This window comes from Sturnira hondurensis, unplaced genomic scaffold, assembly GCF_014824575.4.
Source record: "Sturnira hondurensis isolate 20B ecotype Veracruz unplaced genomic scaffold, ASM1482457v3 Scaffold0019006, whole genome shotgun sequence".
Classification (NCBI taxonomy): Eukaryota; Metazoa; Chordata; class Mammalia; order Chiroptera; family Phyllostomidae; genus Sturnira; species Sturnira hondurensis.
This window is the reverse complement of record NW_028091637.1, coordinates 53,253-78,496: the sequence shown is the minus strand read 5'-3', so window position 1 is coordinate 78,496 and position 25,244 is coordinate 53,253. Positions and strand designations below refer to the sequence as shown.

Genomic DNA, 25,244 nt, shown 5'->3' with positions numbered 1-25,244 from the left:
TCATTCACAAAGCCTTTGTCTGACCCCTCCTCTCAGTATGTTTCTCCTTCTCCATTTCATAGGAAGCTTCAGAAAAGGCAAACTCTGGCTCTAGGTAGAACACATGGCAGCATCCTCTGAACTTATTTTTTCTAAGGCTGGAAACAACAAAGAGAACTGAGTCTTAATCAACTCTGAACTGTAGCTCTCTCTTTAAAATGATCATCTCAGGGAACAAAGGCCTAATGCAAGGGACAGTTGTTAGAAGAATACCGGATCCAACAGGCTTAGCTTCATGATTGCTACTTGTAGGCCACTTCTTTCTGGCAACAAAGCACTGAAATAGACTTACTCCCTTGATACTCGACTTCAAGAGAAGCAATTTAAGATTTCTTCAAACTTGCAGTTGTTTGGTGAAAAAGAACTTGCTTTAAATGAGAATTTGAGGATAAAATTAACCCTCTATAATTGCACAAAACTTCGGTTGGATGAATCTATGGTTTTTGCAGGGCAATAGAAATGATTTTTGGTGGCAATAAACATGATACCTACATGACCTCAGAATGGTTAGGGGGTTTGGGGAGTCTGGATTTAGTTTAAGACACCCCAAAATATTTGGAGATTACATTGTAAGCAATTGGATATAGTTATTCATTTCTACAACAACTATTTACCAGGTGCCTATTATGGCCAGAAACTGTTTTAAGTGTTTGGATATATCAGTAAATAAAACCGTCCTAAGATAACTTATATTCTCCTCTGGAGAGAAAAACAATAAATTAGAAATAACTATATAGTTTATTAGAAGGTTTTAAATGGTACAGCAAAAATAAAATGTGGAGCAGGGTAAGGGGATATAGGTTGTGGGGAAAGGTGGTATAGGAGAGTAGCATGACATTATTAAAGACTTAGTCATGAAAATGTACTTAATATTTGTGTGTTATTGCTAACACTGTTTCAGCTAACATTATTTTAGAAGCTAACAGTGAAAAGAGCATGATGCATATCTGAAGTCAAGCAAAGAAAGAAAGAAAGGAAGGGAATTGGATGGCAGTGTCTTAGGCTGCAGTACAGTTCTAATGATAGTTCACTGTAGCCATCAGGGAGTCATCCAGCCAAATCGACCATCAGAGCAGGTCTGCAGCTCCCAGGAACAGAACTGTCTCAGCATCCCTGCTCACTCAGTCATTGGCTGGGAGCAGCCAATGGGAAGTTTGGCCTCTGTGCTGTGATATGTTTCAGATTACAGCAGCTGCGGCCATCAGGCAATTAATCCCCTGCAAGCAGAGATGCAAGAGGCACATTCTCATGGTTGCTGTATTAGCAAAATAGACATCTCACATTTTTTGACAGAATGTCCTCTTGCCCCTTCCTCTTGTCCCTGCATGTTCATATTCCATTGGGGATCAAAACTCTTCTGTGCATAACTAGTCCTCACAGGAAGGATGAGCAAATGGTCCACACTGGACGGATCAATCTTTTGCTTCTGGCAATTTCAATCTTGAACAGAGGAACCCAAGATCAAACAAAGAGGAAGCAGATTCATTCAACAATGAGGGCCCGAAAAACCTTTCCAGTTATTCCTGCTACTTAGACTTTACAGAACACTACCGCTCCCTGCCTTTACAAGGGCTAACTGCTCATTGCTTTCTTTGGTTCCGTAAGTAACAACATGTTTTCAATAAATAATTATTCTTGTCTAAGTTAACTAGGATCAATTTATGTTGCTTCTAAAAAATCCTAGTTACAAAATGATGTATTTAGAAAAGATAGTCAAGATGTAATACAAAGAACACAGAGCTTAGATGACATTACACGTGGAAGAGTCCTGGATTCTTCATTCTCTTGCTGAGTATCCTCAGAAACAAGTTTTACATCTCTCTGCACCACATCTGCACGCTGGATATATGGTCACTTCCTGTGATTAAGAGCTTCAAACAGGCCAATATATACAAAAGTATTTATACCTTTTGACTAGTTATATGAAGTAAGGGTTTTGCTTGTATGTGCTTTAACTTTTTTAACCATAAAAAAATCAGACATAACTATGGCTCAGTATTAATATTTGTTAAAGCCAGATGGTAGTATGGGGAGAGAGTATTAATTATGAAAATTGTTTTCTTATGTCTATGTATAAAACATTTCACATTTTTTAATTAAGAAAATATCACTTTGGAAAATGATGAATTATCTAGTATTTCCTTGCTCATCTATTCTAATATCAAGTTGTAGTACACAAAGTTATCTCACATTTCTGGAGTTAGAGAAAATCTTGAAGATTATGAGATGGAACTCTTTATTGTAAAGTTGAAAATCCACAGTTCAGTGTGGTTAAGTCAACTGTCCATGGTCAAATTGTTCATTGTTGGAAGATTTGAAACTAGACCTTAAATCATGTAACCCTCAACTTTATGGGGTTTGTGCTAAGAGACACAGTGCATTTCTCCAAACAGTAAGTAAAAGTCACCAAAGGAAAAATATGTATGTGAATAATCTAGTTTTGATATCTTTAAAGAAAAAATTGTTTGTATACATTATTGATTAATTAAGCCAGGATGTGTAACAAATCCAGCATTGGTCAAATCCTTTTTTAAGCTATTAGGTTCAGATTAGAACCTGGGTTTAAAAGATTGGGCAAAAAAAGACAAAAAAGGATGGAAAGTATGTCCTATGAGAGAGCTGAAATTTTGAGATGAGCATTTGAAAACAAGGAGGAAAGAATTAAGAAGATACGGTTAAGGGTCTGATGACAATGCTCCAGTGTATAAATAGAAGATGGCAGTTTTAGGTGTCAAGTTAGCACTTTCCAAGAACATGCAGACAACAAACATACTGCATATTTCTTCCATTGTGCAAACTCCCAGCGAAGACTCATGAACACTGCGCCAGATTGCCCTGAGCCATAAGTTGGCAGGCATGTGAGACAAAACAGTTAGATGCTTCCTCAACTCACTGCTCCTGCTCTAAAATGCAGCTCGTATCTCACCAGAAACTTGAGGCCAAACCCTAGTAACCTGGGTAAGCACAGCTGTACCCACCGTGCTCAGGTGAGGTATTAGCACCAACAAGCCTGCCCCAAGGCAGACATCGCCAGTGAAAAATAAATTTATGCATAGTATTTTCTCACTAGCTTCTATACAATTATAAGGCACTTTCCTCCAAAACAAACAAGCAAAAAAGACATTTGGAATCTATACACGTAATTAAAACAGGACAATTCAGAACTCTTCTAACTCCATGGGCTCTAATTCGTTATTCCACCTAACAGATTTGGTAGGCTCATCTTCAGAGGTCAGTAGACATTATTTTGTAAAGGGCTAGGTGCTAAATATTTTTAGCTTTGTAGTTGATACAGTCTCTGTATCACCTACTTCGCTCTACTATTAGAGTGCTGAAATAGTAACCGATGGTACGTGAACAAAGGAGCATCGCTGTTTTCCAAGAAAACGTCCTCTGCAGAAACAGGTGTCCTGCTGGATGTGGTCCACCGGCCGCACTTTGCCTTCCTGCAGAGGCCTACCGACTGCGGTACACTAGCCGTTCATTTTTGATTCTTTGGGAGTTTTGCCCAGGCTCTTTACTACCCCGGTACTAATAAGAAGTGCTATTTGTTGGTGCAAGAACCAGCTAAAGTCTTTCTTTAGGTAGAACCTAGACTATGAATGTCTTTAGGGGTGTGCATTCTAAAACATTATCCAGATAACCTTCATTTCTTAAGTAAAGTGTCATCATTTCTTTTTTCTTTTGGCTATGAGAATAGGCTTAATTGTCTTTCACCTGAAACACCAGCTGAGAGTGATCATTGACAAAGCTTTTCCTCCTGTTCCAGAACCAGAAGCTACTTTGGATATTATGGTACTGAGTAGGAAGTCTCTGAGCTACATTACAAAGCAAAATACATGCAAATCAGGAGCATTTAGGAGTGAAATGGAGACTGGTCTGCCTATAGGCGGTAGACCAACGAACTAGCAGCTAAAAAAATGTCCCACACTTACTAGTCTGGCAATTACTTTATGCATGTAGATGAACAGGTAGTTTTCTAAACCATTCTAAATATTACATATAACAAAACTACTTTAGGCAAAAAGGAATTTTTTTTAAACCTTAAAATACATTCTGAGTTTAATGCTTTCCCTTTTAATATCTCTTTTTAGGAACATTGTTAACAAAATTTCTTTTGTTGTTTGACTCCTCCAGTGTTTCTGAAACAGTGCCTTTAAAAAAAAACAGTGGAACATGATGTTTCAAAAGATAATTTAGTGGACTCAAAATTGAGGAATTCGGGGAAAGTAAAGGCTTTAAGAAAAATAGCTCTTTCTATCAGATTAAAGCAATGCTCAATTTATAGTTTGGCTATATTGGTAGTATTGGCATTACCAATACCAAGCCACAGATATTTTGTCACTTGATGTCATTTTTAACAATGATGCATCTTGGGTCCTATCATCAGTGCTTGTGGGTTAGTAAATATTAAAAGAAACGAACACACAAAAAACAAAATCCATGCCCCTTTCATCACATATCAAAACATACATATCCAACAAAGTATAAAAAGACAGATGCACATTTTAGAGGCACATTTCTGGCACCTCATTCCTTCTCATCCTCCAACTCAAGAGATCAAATCCTGTCCATTCCAGTGGCTAAACCTCTAAAATCTGTTTTAAATCCATTCACTCTCTTCCATCTTTATTGGCCACATCCTAGACTAAGCCAGAGATTCTCAAACTGCTGTGTGCATCCAAATTTCCTGAAGGGCTTGGGAAGGCACAGAATGCATCGAGGCCCCACCTCCAGATCTGATTCTGTAGGTCTGCATGAGACGTTCCTTATAAGTTCCAAGTGATACCAATACAACTAGTCTTCAGATCACCCTCTGAGCAGCACTTGTCTGAGTGACCATTATCATTTAATGTGGACCACCAGCAAAAATGATCCTTGTAAAATGGAATAGTCATCATGTGACTTCCCTGCTTAGAACACTGAGTGTCTTTAGTTCTCTGGTGATAGCCTGGCCTTCATCTATAAAGTCCCTGTGACCTGTCTGATTCCTATTTACCTTCCCACGCCCATGTGATTCCTTGGTGCATGTTCACAAAAGACACTTGGACTTTTCTTCTTCTCTCAAGTGAAGCAGTCTCTTGTGGGACCTTTGCACATGTGACTCTCTGCCTAGAATGCTTATATTCTTTGCTCCACATACTCATCTTCAGTTTTTTCTCATCCTTCCAAATTCAACTCAAATATCACTTCCTTGATGAAGCCTTTTTTGTACCAGAGGCTAGGTTGCATATCCTATTATTCCCTCCATAACAGCCTGTAACTTGCCTGCAAACTAATTAACAGGTTCGTGTGATTATTTAACGTACCTTTCTCAGTCGACTATAAGGGCCAGTAAAACAAGGACTATATTTTATTTTCCCCTTTTACTCTCTCACATTCAAAGCAGAGTACCTGGCCCAAACATCCCATGCACTCTAAGATTTGTGTTCAAAGAAGAAAGTCATTTATTATATAATGAATTCCAACTTTATAATAAAATTGCTCTGCTTGCAGAGATGATAGCTAACATTTATTGAGTGCCTATGTGCCAGGCACCATGCAAAGCACTCTGCAAGAAATATTTCCTCTAAACTTATAAATAGATGCTATTACTATTATGACCATCTTAGCCATTTTACAGATGAAACAATTGAAGTTCAGGAAGTTAAAATACATTGCCCCCCAAAACAGAGTTCATAAGTATGGGAGCTTTTTTGTCTGGTAGGAACAAATCTAGAGTCAAAATAATTACAGCAAACAATTATTTCATTCTTTATATTTTCTATCACTTACTTTCTTTATATAATCCCCTTGATAGTATTCATAAAAAACCTCATCTCTTTTTGCCTCTTATAGTCAAGAGTAGATACTGAACGGTAGAATGACTTGGCTAAGGTAATGTATACCATGTCAGTGACTTAGCCAGAACACAAACTCAAGTCTTCACACGCAAAGCTCATAATTTTTTCCACTGAAGGTGATTAAAAAGTACTCTATGTGGTAAAAGGGTTTTTATTACATTTCTGTTTTAAAATATTCATCTGAAAATGTAAGCATTCTGGCAAGTTGTTAAAGGCCAACAATCATACTACTTCTTGAGGCATTCTTTCAGCCTTGAGAGATATTCACATGCCAGAGCTTCTAGGTAGAGCAAAAATGCTTCTTTTCCTCTTATTCAGAGGGTTCTCATCGTCTCCAATGCCAAGCGCAAGGATTGCTGAGCTGTGTGTAAGTTACTAGCTTTGTCTGCATTTTCTGGTGCTGTCTCTCCAGCTGCTCCCCCTTGCCTTTTATTGCCAACATGCTCTAGGGAGGCACTCACCTGTCTTGGCTGCCTTATTTGTTTACCTCCTTTGTGCCTGCACTGGCCCAACCTCCCAGAGGCAGCTGTGATAGAAAGGACTAAGCGAAGAGATGTCAGTGAGTAAATTCTCCAGACTCCAACCCTACATTCTTGAATTAAGGTACCTCAGGATGACCTGGTAACTCCTCATGCAAAAGATGTTGACATAGTAACCTAGCAGAAAACTCCCAAATACCACTTTCTTTATCCATGAGAGACAGAAAATTGAAATGAATTCTCCAAGTTGAAAAGAAGAAAAATATTCTAGTAATGAAACCAGTGTCTAAGAAGCAGAAAGAAATGGGGTGAATGGGGTCAGAGGTCTGGGGAAACTTGGAAAGAGAGGCAACCCCTTAAAGATGAAACAAGAATGAAATGAGTTCATAGAAGAATGTGGAAGTAGAATGATACAGAACCACAACTCTGTTCCAATGTGGCAATAGTTCAGGGCTTCAGCTGAAAGAGCAAAACAAATATTTTCATTTATTCATCTAAATCAGTAGGTCCTTATTATGTACCAAGGATTGTTTTAGGCACTGTAGATACCAAGATTAGTACGGCGCCAGAAAGTTCTCCCTCACCCATGCACAATCTGAAGGAGAAGATAGATGTATAAAGAGAAGGTTATATCACAGAATGTGTCTTAGTTGGTTTGTGCTACTCTAACAATGCACTATAGATTGAATGACTTACAAACAACAGAAATTTATTTCTTATAGCTCTGAAGGCCAGAAGTCTTAGATCAGAATGCCAGGATGGTCTGGTGAGGATCCTCTTCCTAAGATGCTGACTGCTGACTTTTCACTATATCCTCACATCACAGAAAGGGACCAAGCTGGCTCTCTGGCCTCTTCCTATAAGGGCACTAACCCTAAGCACAAGGGCTGTGTCCTTATGACCTAATTATCTTGTGAATGCCCCACTTCCTAATTGAATGGGGATTGGGGTTTCAACTCAGAAATTTTAGGGGGAAAACATTCTATTTATTGCAAGATGGTACCTATGACAAAGAATGGAAACAGGACATGAAACAGGTCATAGTTGTTGAAGGCCTCACAGAGGAGTTAAGCTTGAACTGAGTCTTAATGATTTTATTAGCTTAATGGGAGAGTGGAGGAGGGGGTGTGTGTGTCATTCCTGGCAGCGGGAACATGAAGTACAAAAGCACAAGATAAGTTAAAACATGAAACGTTAAAAAATAAAAACTATTAAAGAGGTTGAAACATGAGATTATTCTAGAATATGAATGAGGAGTCAAGAGAGAAAAAAAGGTGGAAAGGGAAAGGATGATTTTGAAGGGATAGATTATAGACTACAGCAAGCTCATGAGTGGCCTTGTATGCCAGACTAAAGAGTTTGCATTTATCCTGAAAAGCAATGAGGAACCACTGAAGGCTTTATCATAGATTAGTGGCATGATCAGATTGGTACTGCAGGAAGAGGCTTTGGAGGCTGTGAGGAAGAGGAATCTCAGGGGGCAGAGCTGGAGACTGGGTGACCAGTTAAGAGGAATTGTTGCAACTCAGGGCCTTGAATATGAGTCTGAACTAGGGCAGTGGCAGGATGAATGGCTTTTCATATCAGGGCAAAAGGGTCTAGGTGGGTGCCCTAGAGATCTGACTTTCTGGTGCCTGTATGTATTTGGTAGGTGTCATGGAGTAAAAGCTCATTACTGGGACATAAAGCACAATTCTACTTTTAAATCATTGCAACCAGTCAATATTATATAATTATTCATGTTGAGCATATACTCTAAGCATGATTAGGATGGTATGATTTTTTGTGTGTCAGTCTTTTAATTCCTACATAGTCCAAAGACATAGAGCTCTCAGCTAAGACATAACAGAATTTTTACAGGATCTTTTTGAAGACTGTTAGATGTCCATGGCTTTCTAGTAGGGTGACGGGGAACTAGTAACCAAAACACAGGACCAGGCTTGGAGTCACTCAGGACCAAGCATTGGATTCAGGCACCTAACTGTGAGATTCTGAGGGTCTGGTACACTGGGAAATAGGAGTAGACAGACCCTTCTACTTGGGAGGAAATGTTAGGAGAGGAAAGAATATTTATTAAATTGCTATAATGTTCAGGGCTGGCCTTGTAAAGGGCCCTGGGCTTTGGTTTAATAATCTGCTTTTAGTGTCTTGAAATGTTTAGTATTTTTTAAAGGGGTCTACATTTTCACATTGTAATGAGCCCTACAAATTATGTAGCTTATCTGATAATGTATGTTGTACAACAGTTATTTCATTTGGCCCTTCATCAGACATCTATGAGGGTAGCATTGCTATGAAAAAGATCAAGATGAGACTCAGACAAACAAAGTCACTTAACTAGGATACATACCTAGAGAGTAGAAGAGAGCTAAGATTCTACCCCAAGCCTCTCTTAACTATTGCTCTCTTTATAGTAGCTATTCAGAACTAGTCTTTAGCCTGGGCACAATAAGTACAGTGGGAAGACCTTGGGCAGGGATTGATCCTCCAAGTTCAACATCACCTCCCACCACAGAGAAAGAACCTTCAATATAATAAGCTTCCTTTGTTTCAACAGGAACTTGTTTAGCACCAAAGATTCTCAAACATTGTGGCTGTATTTCATTTCTGGCTAATAAATATGGAATCATGAATAGCCACAGGTATAAAAATGAGGGCCCTCAATGGGTTCTTTCCTTGCTACTTTGCCAGTTATTCCTGGAGGGAGGGATACGGAGAGCACCTGGGAAGTCCATCCATCTATTCCATAGACTAGAGGGAGGTGAGAAAGAACCATGAGCTGCCTATGCAGAAAGCTTAGGCTGACCATGCCCATGAGCATGGCTTAGTGTTTAAGGCACAGGAGTCAGGAATCAGAAGGTCAGGACTTGGATCCCAGCCTTCCACTTAACTCCTCTGTGAATAAGTTTAACTGTGAAATGGGGAATTCATAAGATCTGCCTCAAAGGGTTGATATGAGGATTAAATGAAGTAACAACCCAGGCAAAGAGCAGAGCATAGAGCCTGGCCCTCAGTGAACACTCAGTAAATGTTAGCTGCAGCTATTTTATGCAGTTGTCTGTGTTAAGCCAGGAAGGCTGACACTGAAGAAGTGAAGGTATGCAGGAATCTAGTTAGGTAGGGGCAGTGACTGCTCAATCTCAGCAGGACAGGCAAAGCTAAGCAGTGTCTGATGAATGCACAGACGACCCATCTACACATCTGTCTTGTTCCCATCATTCTGGCTGGAGAGCCTGGGTGAGCACATCAATAAATGCGCTGATGTAAAGCTTCTGTTCATTGATTAAACAATACTACCTTAACCATGGGCAAAGAAAAAGAACAAGCTGTCTGTTAGAGTAGCTTGCTCAGATATATGAGAAGTAGACCAGGAATGTTGCCTACATTTACAAGTACAAAGCTTGAATACATACAAGTGATATGAAAAACTGCAAGGCAGGTTCCTCACTCAGGTTGCATGTGCTGATTTTAGCTCACGTTCTTTCTGACCCCTTTGCCTTCCTGCTACAATCACTTTGGATCCGTTTACTGCATTTGTATCTCTGAGCTTCATCTCTTGAATGCAAATGCCACAGGACAGAAATATGAAATACTAATCTTCTATCAAGACATGTGAAGGATGCCATCCAAGACGCTCCAAAGCAATGCATCTCTCACCTGAACCCCACCCAACACCAACCTCTTCTGGCTCCACAAGGCAGAGGAATCATGTAGCAAAGTCCAGCCTTGATTTTTGACCAATACTTGGAAGATATAATGGTTTCTATATTAAGCCACTGAATTCTAAAGTACTTGCCATACAGCAATACATAACTGGAACACTAGATCCCACCTTCATTGGCTTTTCAGGAATCTAAGTCTGCCTTTGGCTCTTCACAAATACTTCTAATCTCTAGAAGGAATGTCTACACAGTCCAGTTTACTTGGCTCCCAAGAATGCGGGACTCACAGCTATTCGTTGTCCTCCAGGCGTACTTGGATGCTGTCTGAGGGACCAGGGCATGCAAGGCTAATGCCCATTGGTAATGCAGCCTAGACAGCCTCAGTAGCCCAAGGAGATTTTTTATGAAAAAAAATATTGCACTTGCTTTTGTATTGCCTTTCTCTTGGACTCTTCCCTGTCTGAGACCTTGGGAAAGTGAGTTGAGAAGGTTTTTTGTTTTTTTTTTCCTATAATCTTAATCCTGGCTTCTCTAGCTCTTATTAAAATAGGTTCCTGGCTAGCTGAATTGCCTCACTGTTCTCTGGATGTGGTGAAAATTAAAGGTGACTACCAATATTACCCATGCTGGGAAGAGCCATGTCCATAGAGTATACTCATTAAGACACCACCCTTTGCATTAAAATGAATTTTCTTATTGCTCATTTATTACATGAATGGGCATGACACTCCTTGCTCTGAAATTTGGATCTTACATAAAACCATTCTATATTCAATGCTACAATCTCATTTCTTAAGTGAAATAAGAAAGTAACTATGCTGCACATTTTAAATGTTAATTTTGAGAATAATTTGACATTCTATGTCACCAAAGCTTTGTCTTTTTTCTATATTGAGCTCCAATTCTAAAATACCTAGAGGGCATAATCAAATATTCTAAAAAACTTCTGCACAGTCATATTGAATAACTGAGTATAATAGAACTCACTAAGAATATCTTAAATATAAACTTTACATTAGGGGGAAAATAATGTGTCTTATTATAACTATTTACAATGATCAGCTCATTGTAAAATCAGAGGAAGTTCATGAGAAAATTTGCTTCCTTTTGTCTTTTATCATAAGTTGACCTTGTAACACTGAATATGAATATGTGTAATTCAAAGTTTATTTGTATACTAGAATGAAGACAGTGTGTTGCTCAATTAGTGGCAATATGACTCCTAGTCAGATACATATTATTTTAGGTAGTGCATTTAAATATCTTATATTTTAGTATCTGTGTATTAGTTTGAATGTGTATTGGAACAAAAATATGCAGCTAGCACGTCAAATGAGCTAGACTTTTCAAGGGACATGGGTAAGATGCCTCCCCATTTCTCTATCACTCTCTCCCCTTCTCTCATCTCTTTATACTTTCCTCAATCTCTCTTCTTCCTCCACCCAGCCCACCCCAAGGAAAGCCCCCCAGTCTCCTGGCTCCAGCTTGATCTCTATTCCTCAATATCACTTTTTGTTTACAGAACAATTCAGCTTTTCAGCTTGTGATTTGCATCTAAATATGCATCTAGCAGTTGAGTAAACAAAGTTCTCCCTTAGAAGGCATTCTCCCTAAACGAACAAACAATAAATTATAAATAAATTGTTTTTGTTGTCACAAATATATATGTACAATCCACATCATAAAAAATAAAGTCCACGCAGTAGAAAGTTGAAAATCTCACTACATTTGAAAAGAAATAAAACCAACAGATTCAGCACTGATTTTTCTATGTTATAAGAAAATTAAATAAAGAAATGGGAAAATAAAGAAATGGGAAGGGTGTCCACAGGTAAAGATATGAACAAGGAGAGGAACTGTGAGGGAAATGATGAGCTGAGAACTGTCTACCACGTAACACATAGACACGTGTTCAAGTCATTATTCTGCATCACAATTTCCTTGTCTGCAAATGTGATGTAATTTATATTTACTCTAAAATGTCATTGGAAAAATTAAATAAAATGACCTATGGGCTGCTTGGCACAATATAGTCAATTAAATTCTTACTTAGATATCATGGGTTACTTTTTATTTTTTAATTTAAAAAAAGGTAAACAAAAATGTCTTCATTGCATATTTACTTATGGTTACCTTTTATTTGAGACTAGTGATTTTGCTTTCTTTTGCTTCCAGTTTGAGTTTAAAACGTGAGTCAACTTAAAGAAAAACATTAAGAAAGCAGTAAGTTCAGGAGNGCACAATATAGTCAATTAAATTCTTACTTAGATATCATGGGTTACTTTTTTTTTTTAATTTAAAAAAAGGTAAACAAAAATGTCTTCATTGCATATTTACTTATGGTTACCTTTTATTTGAGACTAGTGATTTTGCTTTCTTTTGCTTCCAGTTTGAGTTTAAAACGTGAGTCAACTTAAAGAAAAACATTAAGAAAGCAGTAAGTTCAGGAGATACAAGAAATAAATGGTAAATCTCGGGGTTGAGTGAGTCTGTGCGTAAATCTTGGGAGTGAGTGAGTCTGTGCATTAAGAGACACACAACCCTGTCAGGCCCCAGATCCCCTTTTGTAACAAATACTTGTATTTGCTTCTTTTCTATTTAGAACTGAAAATGATGATAATAGAACTTGGCATCTTAACACACATCTTTAGAAAGGCAATACTATGTATTAGTAATAGCAATACAACAAAAACATGAAGTGAAGCCATTTTGTATTAAAAAAATATGCATCTCAACACGAAATGCCCAGAGATGGTAGACCGCAGTAGGAGATAGGATCCAGCAGTTGGATAACTGGACCGCTATGCAGATTCATTGTGAACACAACAGCGACACGTGCAGAACCCACACAGATGCACTGTGTCTCTGATGAGAACTATAAGTCAGTGACAAGATTTTCTGAAATGGAGAAATTCTGCACAAGATAAATTCAATCTTCCCTCACCACACTATGGTTTTAGTCTAGGAAGTTCAGTAGCGAATTAAGGCCTTCCAAAAAACACTGGGTGTTAGGTTCCAGGAAATTAGAAACCAGTATTTTACTTCCTGGAAAGCCTTGTAGGGTATTAGAAAATCATGCAGTGCACAATACCGTAACTATGCCATAGCTATAGCTATTATCTCATACAGCAGATCTCTCCAACCTATTCATCTGGCAAAACTAAAACCTTACACTTACTGAGCAACAATTCTTCTTCCCTTCCCCTCGGCTCCTGGCCACCACTGTTCTATTCTCTGCTTCTGCACGTTGGACTACTTTAGATACCTTATCTAAGTGGAATCATGTAGTATTGGTTCTTCTGTGACTGGCTTATTGCATTTAGCATAATGTTAAGAGAATATATCTCATGTTAAGTGTTTTACCACAAACAAACAAAGTACACAAGAACTTTGGGGGGCATGATGGATATGTAGAGTGCATGTGTATAATTTTCAGTATATCAACATCTCAGATATCAAAGTCATACCAGACACTGGTTGATTCTTCAATTGCAAGACCATCCCATACATTACAGTATATTGAGCTTCCCTGATTCATGCCCATTAATGGGCAAAAACTTCCTCCCCACAATTATTGAGTCAAACACCCCAGATTTGCAAAATGCCCCTGTGAGATGGCACCATCTTCATGACCACAGAGAACCAGTGCTTTAAGAGCAACAATCTTGGATTCAGGGGACATTTATATAACCTGGACTTTATATTTACTCTTTTATAATCTTAGGCAAGACTTCAATTCCAATCTATTTAATGTGAATATAACCAAGAGTTTTAGGTTGAATTTTATCCCTTCCTCCCTCCAAAGATGTTGGAGTACTAAACTCTGGCACCTCAGATGTGACCTTTTAAAGGTAATCAAGTTAAAATGAGGTCAGTAGGGTGGGCACTAATCCAATATGACTGGTATATTAAAAAGGGAAAATTTAGATGCAGACACTCACGAAGAGAGACTACTATGCGAAGATGAAGGCAGAGATCAGGGTGATGCTTCTACAGGCTAAAGAGCACCAAAGATTTCCAGCAAACCAGCAGAAACTAGGGGAGAGGCATGGTGCAACTCCTTCCTCATAACCCTCAGAAGAAACCAATCCAACACATCCCTTGATCTTGGACTTCTAGCTTCCAGGATGGTGAGACAATAATTTCTGTTGTTTAGCCACTCATTCTGTGTTACTTTGTTATAATAATCCTAGCAAATTAACATTTTTGAAAGTAACTGTATCATTTTAATTTTCTTCTTAAATCTTTGTTCCCTTGCAGCATTTCTCTCCCTATTAGATTTATTTAGTACAAACTGGGCTTGAAATGTAAGCATTCTATACAGAGGATATGCTAAGAGACACATATAAAGGTTGAGGTGCATAAATCCAATAATGATGGTTTCCCATGGTATGTAGAAGAAATAACTTTCTACCAATAAAGTTTAGCCAAGAAGCTTGGGTCAGGAAGTGTAAAAATATGATATGACATCTAATTCATCCATTCTCAGTTTGAAGGATTGTGAAAAAGACTATGAGGGGCCAGAGCTAACCTCACTATGAGTTTTCACAGCTCTGAAGCAAGGAGAAGGTATGTTGGATAGGGTTTTTTTTTTTTTCAACCACTGAAGGCAACAGGAATATTTTTCCTTATCTCTCTGTAACTCTTGAGAGAAACTGCTTCTCAGTCTAAGTTTTTATTAACATGGAGGTGGTTGCATACTTTTGAGGAAATGTGATAGGGTAAATGGTGCTCCAGTTTACTTACAGAGACTCTTTGTTTCCATGTGTAAAGGATGGATGTGTTCACCTAAGTAGCCATTATCCTCCCAAGGCTGTAGATATAGAGGGTAGTACAATGAATTCCTTAATGCATTGCATGATGAAGGAGGAGGCAAAAATTAAGAAGTATCTACAGTGGTTTCAAGAGAAGTAAAATCACTTAGCCAGCAAAGCCATGCATGAAATCCATGAAAACACAAAAGGTTAGGGATACCCTTTCTATCCTATGTCATGAGATCAGATAAGCCCCTCACACTCCAACCATGCAAATGACAATTTAAGGAGAAAAAAAAAGAGGCAACTCTCAGAAATTGGGCTTATATACCCAAAGCACTTAGTGTGAATTGTCTAAAGAGGTCCTTTAAAATGAGACATGGAAAATAGCAATGGCAATAGATCCTTGGTTTTTGAAGTATCCCCAATCCTTTCACAAAATTAAAGTAATGAAGATAGTTGAAGCAGAAGTCCAGAAAAGACATGAGCAACAAAACGGTATGATAATGTGTTCCCATGGACCTCAGAATACAAGATGATGGTATTTATCAACTAAGAAGTTGGACCATTGTAAGAACAGCAGCTGCATAGAAAAAACAGAATGGGAAAAGGAGACTTTACTCATAGCCCTAGGAGCTCAAGGCCTCATAAATCATCAAAAAGTATCTACTCCCTAAAGAAGATATTTTCTGGAAATGAAGGATTCCACAGACAGATCTGAACATAATCAAAATAAAAGGGAACTTCACAGTCTCTAATTTGAAGGTGAGGGCAGTGGGCTACAGAAAGAGGATGCAGTTAGGGCTGCTTAAGCCTTCAGCACTCTTGGAAATACCAGCAGAAATTCTTTCTTGGACGAATAGAACTACCCAACTATTGAGGAGAAACTGCTAGAACTAGAACCCTACTTGGTCAGGAAGATCAGAATAAATAAAGGAAAAGTTTCACATGCTACTTAGGAGGGGTCCACACTGGGAGCAAGGATAGCTCAGAGAGTAACAAAACTGTAGTTATATGGGGAAGCTATTGAAGTTTGAAAAAAGAAAACAACTTTGGTAATGGTGGAAGAACCTTACAGCCACATATAGATTTAGGAAAGTTTTCTTACCACACCTCTATTTGCAATATTCTCCTAAAATTTATGCAAAATGCATCTCATTAAAGCATGACAAGAAAGGAAAAAAGAGAAGGTAAAGAGAAAAATTATAGGAGTAACAAACCTACAGAAATTAAGACACACCCAAAATATTCCATAAAGCACACCTAACCCAAATATTTCAAAACAAGTAAAAAAGTAACTAACAAAGGTTACAAACTCTGGCATAAAAATGGCATACATTGCCAAAAAATGGCATACATTGCAAAAATTCATATTTTGAAGTCCTAATCCCCATTACCTCAGAATGAGACTGTATTTGGAGATGGGGCCTTTGAGGAGGTAATCTATTTAAAATAAAGGTATACGGGTGGGCCCTAACCTGACTGTTGTCATTACAAGAAGAGGTGATGAGGACAAAGACACACAAAGAGAAAACCGTGATGAAGGCTGAGGGAAAAGAAGGCAGACACATGCAAGCCAAGAGGAGAGGTGTCAAAAGAAACCAACCCTGCTGGAACCTTCATCAAAGACTTCCACTGCCCAGAATTGTGGCAAAGTACATTTCTGTGGTTTAAGTTACCCATTTTGTGATATTTTGTTATGGCAGCCCTAACAACTAATGTACTAGGCAAAATAATGATACAAATAATATGAGTTAACTGGGCTCAGGTGGGAATGTAAATAAAAGATAAAGAATGGAAGATTTGAAGAGAAGAAATAAAAGTTTGAATGAATATCACAGAAGTAAAGAAAAGGAAGGAGATTACACAAAGTGAAAATCAGAAAAATAAAAGAAAACTGAAAAAGTGATAGGTAATAGAAGACAGGCAAAGAGGATCCAACATATATATATATAATAGGTGATCATAAAGAGGAAAACCAAAGTGATTAAACAGAATAGTGATGGTAATTAAAATTCAGAAAATTGTCTCAAAATAAAATATTACAGGGCATACCATCAATCAGGGGAAAAATCTGACCCCAAATATTCTATACCAGGTATCAGTACATGGTGACCTGTAGGCCAAATTTAGTCCACCTCCTGTTTTTGTCAGTGAAGAGTAATTGAAGAATAGCCACATCCACTCATTGACAAATTTTCCATGGTTGCTGTCACTACAATGACAGAAATGAATACTTGTGACATAGAATGTATGGCCTGCAATACATACAGGGTGGGGCAAAAGTAGGTTTACAGTTATGAGTGTGCAAAATACAGTTTTTTCTTCTATTATTAATTATTATATTATTTTCCATACACACAGCTATAAACCTACTTTTGCCCAACCTGTGTATACTCATAAGCTGTGTAGATGATAATCGAGTATAAAAATGAGTATATACATATAAATATATATACAATTTAGACATGTATATATGTATACAAATAAGTATACTGGGTGGGGCAAAGTAGGTTTGCAGTTGTTCATATGGAGAACGATACAATCATTAATAAATAATGATACAAAAATGAACTCTTATGTTTTGTATACTCATAGCTGTAAACCTACTTTTGCCCCTTTGTGTATAATATTTACTACCCAGCCCTTAACAGACACAATATAGTGCAGTAAAACTACTGAATTAGAGTACAATACAATACAATACAATAAACTTATTGAACATATGGGACAAAACATGAAGTCATTTAATTAACAGTATTTTTACAGTAAAACAATACGCAATGTCAATATACAAGGGACTAACAAAATTGATATATTTAAATAAAGAAGGTATGAGCTACAGTTTTAATTTTCAGTTAAATTGATCTACAAATATAAGGGCCACACTCATACTGTTGTTAACAATGCAGGAGCTCAGAAAATGGTTCCCGTGAGCTCTTCCTGAGTTGGTTCAAAGAACAAGGTTTAGAAAACCAAGAAATGACTAGAGAAGATTTAGGATAGAACATATGGTGATCATTACACATATTTAACTAACAACAGGATTAAGTGAGGGAGGATAAAAGTGTCAGAATACATGTAATAGATGTCATTGTTATTTGCTCCAACACTGTAAATATAACTATGAAAGAGCTGAGAGGGGAACAAAGGGAGACTATTAGGAAAGCAGAACAAGTGTGCTGATAGATACTAACAGGTGCTAAAAGAACATGAAATTCGTTGGGAGAGGGAAGGAGAGAGTGTGGCTCCTGACTAATCACAGCATTGCTTATAGTAGGAAATGGCAAAGTCTTTAAAAAGTGGGACACTTTTAAAGGTCTCACATAACAGGTAACTTTTAGAATAATACAAAAGACCTTTTAAATAACAAAAGGAGTATTTAAAACAGAGATAGGAAGAAAGAACTAGAAAACAGAGCAAATTCTAGAGGGAACACAAATGTCCATTAATAGAGGATTGGTGGAATCACCCATAATAGATCCACACGATGTAATACTATGCAGCTTTAGAGAAGAATGAGAAATATGCATATATTGTTCTGCAAGGGGTATGTACATGCTTATACAAGGTGCAAGATGCAGAACAGTGTGAAAAGTATGCTACGTATAAGAAAAAGAGGTAACCACAAAGATTTTTATTGCTTCTAGTTTAAAAAATGAGAAGATAAACACAAAATTAATAAAGTGGTTACCCTTAGTTAGATGAACTGTACTTTTGTTTGACTAGTGATCCCTGATTAATGCCTTTAGTATTCCCACAGAAGTGGAGGGGGCTGCTTTTGAAAAGGCACCTTCATGGTACTTGTGATATGTAAGTGGACCCTGAACTATCTAGAGGGAGAACAATAAATGAAAAATGTTAGCTGCTGAACATAAAAATATGAAATGTTACTATCTCCATTTTAAACAAAGTAATGTTTGCATATTATGTTTATCTGTGAAAACATTTGTCTTCCTAATTGTTACCTAATTACAAAAAAATTCTTTCTTAATGCCTTTAAGTATTTCTATCCAAAGAGGTCCAAGATGGCAGGCATCTTATTAAAAAAAACTGGGCTCAGACCTGGCTGGTGTGGATCAGTGAATTGAGCGCTGGCCTGTTCAATTCCAGCCAGGGCACCTGCCTGGGTTGCTAGGGGCGGGGTGGGTAGAGGGAACAGGACGGTGGGGGTGGGACATCTGGAAGGCAACCAATGGATATTTCTCTTCCTTTCTTTCTCCTTCCCTTACCCTCTCTCTAAAAATAAATAAATAAAATCTTTATAAAAAGACTGGGCCCAGAAAATTCTTTTGGGTGTTCATCCCTATTTTGTGTTCCATATATTCTACTTACCTGGTTTTCAAAACCTCTGTCCTTTGGGCTTCCCACCTAGATTCTCCTTCTTGGCCTGAACACTTCTCAGGTACCCTATTTGGATCTTTTAAGGAGGCTTAACAAAAAAGACACTCAGTTGGATGTGGAGCGACCTATACAAGGTGACTCGTACAGGTCTGGAGTTGTCGGATATTTCAGACAAAGGATACCCCTTTTCCTTTGTTCTACCACGTGGTGGCTTTTTCACTTCCTACCAGTCTGCAGTCTCATGACATCCTTTATTTTCTTTGTCTCTGTCCCTCTTTTCAATTATTATTCTATAATTAGACAGAACTGGAATTCTTTTATTTTATATCTGCTATGTAGGCCTTATCTATTGATTCTGGGGAAAACAAAATGGTCTGAACTCTGTTACTAGTGCCAAAGCCTTGGGATATCCCATCCATCCCAGAAGGGCACCCTCCATTGATTTATGAATCCTCCATATCTGAAATTCCCATGCTCAAGCAAAGTCCTTCAAGGACAAACAGCTTATAAATGGGAATGGAGTTGCCATGTTTAGGCTCCTACTTCTCTTCCTGACCAAGACCCCAGTACTAGGCATTGAGCGCAAGACAAAGAGGTAGGTGCTAATCACCTCCAATGCCCACAACACAGCAATTACCTGCCCCGCAGATTCTTTTGTGCCAAGGTCGAGAACTTCTGAATTGGAGCACAATTTAAATGTCGTAACAAAAATATCTAAAAAGGTAGTGATTCAAACAAGACAGACATGTATTTCTCTTGACCCGGGATGGGGAAAGTAGCTCTCTAACAACACAGATTTTTCCGTATAGCTTTTCTACATTCCTCTATTGTCCTGTCCTTGTCAATGATTGAAGCTGGCTTTCCAGCCTAACGTTCACATTCTGACCCGTCTGTGTTAGCTTGCTAGGGCTGCCACAACAAAGTAGCACTGACTGGGGGAATTACCCAACAGAAACAGATTTTCTCACAGCTCTGGAGGTTGGAAGTGTGAGACAAAGGTGCCACCGGGGATGGCTTCTTCTGAGGCCTCCTTGGTTGGCAGACAGCTGCTTTCTCTCTGTGTTTTCTCATATGACTTAATCAGGGGCACCCCTGGTATCACCGCCTTCTTATAAGAAGAGTAGTCATATGGGTTTAAGACCCACCCTGATGACCTCATTTAACCTTAATTACCTATGTTAAGGACCCATCTCCACATACCTCTCCACACTGGAGAGGGAGGTGATACGGGCTTCAATATACAAATTCTGGGAAGAGACAGCTCAGTCCATAGCACCATGGGAAAGGAGAAGAGAAATTAGAGGGTAAATAATTTTAGTTTTTAGGGATTTCACCTAGAAATTGCATAAATCATTCCTTCTTATATATCATTGTCCTCAAACTTAGACACATGCCCAACCCAACTGCAAAGAAAGCTGGGACATATGTTGTCTAGTTTGGCAGCCATATGCCCAGCTAAAACTCAAGGGTGGATGTTGCTTTAAGGGGATAGGAACTGGGAAAACAATAGTTTGTTCTAATTTTTGATTCAGCATTTCCCTAACATCATGCCTCTTGGATTTACCCCTTTTCCCGGGGCCCACAGGATAATGCTATCTATTTCCACATCGGTCTCAAGCACTGATGATATCATGCCCATCCCTAGATCCTCTTTTACTTGGAGAAGAATCACAAAACTTTAGCTAAAAGAAAATATTTAGTATTTTCCCAGTGGCAGTTTTGAGTTCCGGCAAATTCACTCTCACACTGAGACAACATGTGTCTCTTACTCTGTCTTTAGAATTTAAGAGTGGTGAGAAAAGCTCTGTGGCGGGGGAAGTGAAAGAGAAAAACGCCTGTGCTGATGTTCTTTAAATTCACTTCCCTCTCTGCCAGCGAACACTTGGATGTCTGTCTTTAAGGACTGGGGTTGAGATGTGGTTCTTTAAGAAATAAAATTTGGAAAAATACCTCTAGATAAAGATCATCTGTCGATATGTAACAACTTTCATATCTAATATATATTTTTAAGAATTTCCATATACAATAGTAATACACTTCATTTTACCATATAATAATTTTTTAGTTAATATATTGACATCAAAGTTATAATTCTCAGGGTAAATTTTCAGGCAGTTTATGCTGTTAATGGCTAAAACAAGGCCATTGTTCAAGTCATTTGTGGAACCTCTGTAACAGAATGTATTTATGAGAAATATCATTAAGCCTTAATGGGCTTAATGGGACTTATCGAGCAATTACTGAGTTGAAAGAAGGTGACCCTTTACCACTGTCCAATGAGTGCCAAAGAAAGCCAACTCACCATTCTTCTTGTAGAACATAATTTCGCCTTTGAATTCTGTTTTCTCCTCCAGTGACTTGTCTATCTGAAGCATCAGTTGCTCGTTGGTTTCAACCCCAAATAAGAATTTGCAGCTGCAACTCTTCTGCATGACTTCAGTCCGGGCAAACCCAGCAAGCTCACAAAAGCCATCAGAACAGTAGACTATGGGGAAACCCTTGGCCACCTGGGCATTCGCGAGGATGAAGTTGCTGTCTGTAGAACAACAATGAGAAGACTCAGCAACTGAACAAACAGGGAGAACTTTTTCTTTAAACCAGTTTCAGAAGTAAATTATGAGCACCTGTGTTTAGCTAACAGTGCCTAAAATGGATGCCTCGATCTATCGAGGTGGAAAAAAGACTCTTCAAAACATAAAATGTTGTTGCCTGGCAGAAGTATGTGTGAAGTAGCGACTCTGGCTTGCATTTTGAAATACACAGTGTGGGGAGCACAGTACTTATGTCTGGCTTAAGGCATTTGCCATTTAGTTGGTAGTCACATATGGGGTTCTTGAACATGATTTCTGGTTCCTGCCCTGAATCTGCTACTTGATGTATAGATGAACTTGAAAAGTTACATACCCTGAACCTCACTTTCCTTAGCTCTGATTTCCCCCAAAGCAGACCTTGAGACAAGGATTTGAGTAGCAGTAGTTTATTAGGCAGATGATTTCAGAAAGTGAACAAGGCGGAAATTGAGGAAGAGAAGAGAGGCAAGGTAATAAAGGGTGAGATAAAACAGGGTTTTCTTATTATGGGCAACCAAGGTGAAATCACACAAGGGACCCTAGAAGTAGCTGTGTAGAATGTAACTCAAAATGTTCCCACTGAAGGAAGAGAAAGCTGGTATATTTATCCATCCACATCTATACCTCATTGATTAAGGGTCACTTTCGGGTGTCAGCATGTTAGCACTTGTATCCTACCCACTTGGGCTAAGCACACTTCGCAGAGGTCACTTGGGCAGCAAGATGCTGGAAGCAACTGGCGCATAAGAAAAGAGCCTGCTCGTGATCTCAAGGGTGAGTCAAGGTGACATTGGAAGGGCGCTGACAAGTATGCCACAACGATGATATGATGTTACCAACTTTATAGGTGTGTTGTAGAGATTAATGATGTAATGCATAGAATCGAATTTAGCAAAGTAATACATACTCAATAAAACTATCATTAAGAATATTATTCACATATTCATGCTATTATATTAACAAATGAAAATCAGAAGACAACAGAAAATGGTGGACAATTGTTAAGCGCTTCTAGAGAACTGGAGGAGACACCGAGAGGCAATATTCGGGGAAGTTTCCTCCTGCGGGACACAATTTTTAAGACAACTTTGAAGGATGCACGATTTTAGGGGCCACACAGATGCATACAGGAGATGAGGTCTAAGATAAAACATATATAAATGTTGGTAGGTGGCTCTTATGTTCAGAATGACTTAGAGACTATTATGAAATCATTCATTCAGGAGCTCATTAAAAAATGTGGCACACTGTCAATACACCAGATAGTAACAGAGACTGGGATTTTAAAGATAACAAAAATAAAAATGAAGTGAATTATAGTGTAAATTCTCAAATAAAAGCAATCAGGATTCAATAGAGTATGTTATTATAAGAACTATTTGTCTAAAAATGTATAAATACATATAAACGTATATGTGTGTATCCGAGTATGAAATGTTTATGTAGCTAAAATTAAGTGAAGTAACTGGTCATTCATTGCACATGTCTCTAGAGAAAGCAGCTTTGAGCAAAGGTAGTAAGTACACTTACTTTTTTTTTTGTATGTACCCGACTCTACCCTTTGAAGTTTATACCATTTGGTTCATGTATTGCCGATTCTAGAAACAGTGTGTTTACAAGTGGTTTACAGCCTATCCTGTATGGCATGAAAGAGGAGGAGCTTCAGCTACTTTTCCATGGGCTTCCCCACGCTTTTGAAACACGCTGTGCTGTGCGTTTCTATAGCCTACCATCAGCTGGCAGACCCGGATTCATTCTACTCAGCTTTGCTCCAATGAGCCCCTAAACCCAGAGAATAAAATCTGGTGTTGACAGATGCATCCCTCCTGGGAGCTACTGGCTCTTCTTCCAGACACTCTCTTCCACCCATCCCCCCTCTGCCCCAGTCATCCTCTCCCTGTGGGGAGAAGTCAGACCTGAAGACCCATATGGGAACCCTTAAATGATAGGTTATTCAGAAGACATGGGAGCCAACTAAATAATCCAAGACTAATATCTAATTCTTTCACACTTTGCAGAAGTATTTATTGACTTGTACTATATGCCGGCCTTCGCTCCAGGAGCAGGGGCAAGAGTACATTGCATGCAGTCCGTACTCTGTCATGAACGTGTGGAAGTTCCCAACTAGATCCAGAGGGGGGCGCCCTCCTATTGGGGAATATGGTCTAGCCTCAACTACTCCTGGCAGCTTTGGGGGGTTAGTCACTCCCTAACCACAGTGTTTCTTCCTTTTTCCATTCTAAACGTTTGGCAGAGAGGTTGCTTACAAAATGTAAATGCACAGCATTGGGAAAGTACTCAAACATCATACAAGAGCTTTTAATGCGCTTTCAGAAGCCATTTTTCAGTCGACTGCTGACATGCTTATTGACTTTCTACTATATGCCAGGCGACATGGTTCTACCATGTGGCAGGTCCAAGGCTGAGATGACAGGAGGTGCTGAAAGGTGAATAAGGCGCAGCCTCTAGCTCTAGGACATTATAATGCAGTCAAAGAAATGCATGGATAGCAACAACACTAAAATACAGTATGTAGTAAGTACCAAATTAATGATACATACACAAGTACTACCAGAGTTAGAAATTAGGGATCCAGGGTTTTGGAAATGGTTAGCTAGGAATAGGACTAAACTAGAGATGATTTATCAAAAGGTCCTAGGAAGACACCTGGATGCAGTAGGCTCAGGGGATAAATGGATAAATATGGGGAACTGCAGATAGAGAATTTACCAAGTTGCATTTTGTCTTGAAGTCCAGTTTTTCCATTATTCAAATAGCTACAATAGTTAATCTTTTGTTAGTATTATCTGATATACCTTATCAGATATCTCATCTATCTACTTATCTTTCAACCCTTCTAGGGACTTATGCTTTAGTTATGTCTTGCATGTGGTGTATTTAAATCTTTAAAATGTATAATATGAAGATACATCTATCAAATTGAGATGACTGTATTTATTAACATATTACATTGGTTTTTAAACAGCTTAATTTGTACTTTCTCTTCACCTTGTTTTATTTCACTTTTCCCAATTTTAAAATTGAGGAAATATAACATAGATATCTCAAAAAGATTTTATAACTATTTAAAAACAACAATAAACACCCATGGATTATTCATTCAGTGAAAAATCCTGTGTACGCCATACAGATTGTATTTGCCTCCTTCCCCAAAGAAAACCCCACAACTTGAACTTTGGTAATAATCACTCCCATTTATATAGTTTTTACACTTATATACATATCCTCATGTAATATATTGCATAATTTTTCTGATTATTATGGCACATACTCTGGTGTCTCATTCTGCACACTTTTAGTACCTTGGTTCTTTTATTAATTACCTTAGCACCGTTATACTTGCTTATGGACATTAAGAAAAGACCACTTCTTTAAAGGTACAATAAGCTCCTGGAAAAAGCTTCTGAAGGATTTACCAAATTGCCCAATCTCTGTGTTTCACTTAAGGATTATGCTGTGTTTGGGGGAGTTAATTCTTCTTGCAAATATTCTGCAAAAACAAAGCTAAATAAAAAGGCATGTATTCAGCCTT

General features: G+C 38.3%; 1 protein-coding gene across 1 annotated transcript in view; it reads right to left on the bottom strand.

Moving 5' to 3' along the window:
• KCNH8 (potassium voltage-gated channel subfamily H member 8) overlaps window positions 1-25,244 on the bottom strand; it is a 223,862-nt gene that overhangs the window by 172,501 nt on the left and 26,117 nt on the right. The window contains exon 2 of the mRNA XM_037070746.1: window positions 21,424-21,657. Within this exon, the coding sequence (XP_036926641.1) occupies window positions 21,424-21,657 (234 nt within the window). The remainder of the gene's footprint in view (window positions 1-21,423; window positions 21,658-25,244) is intronic.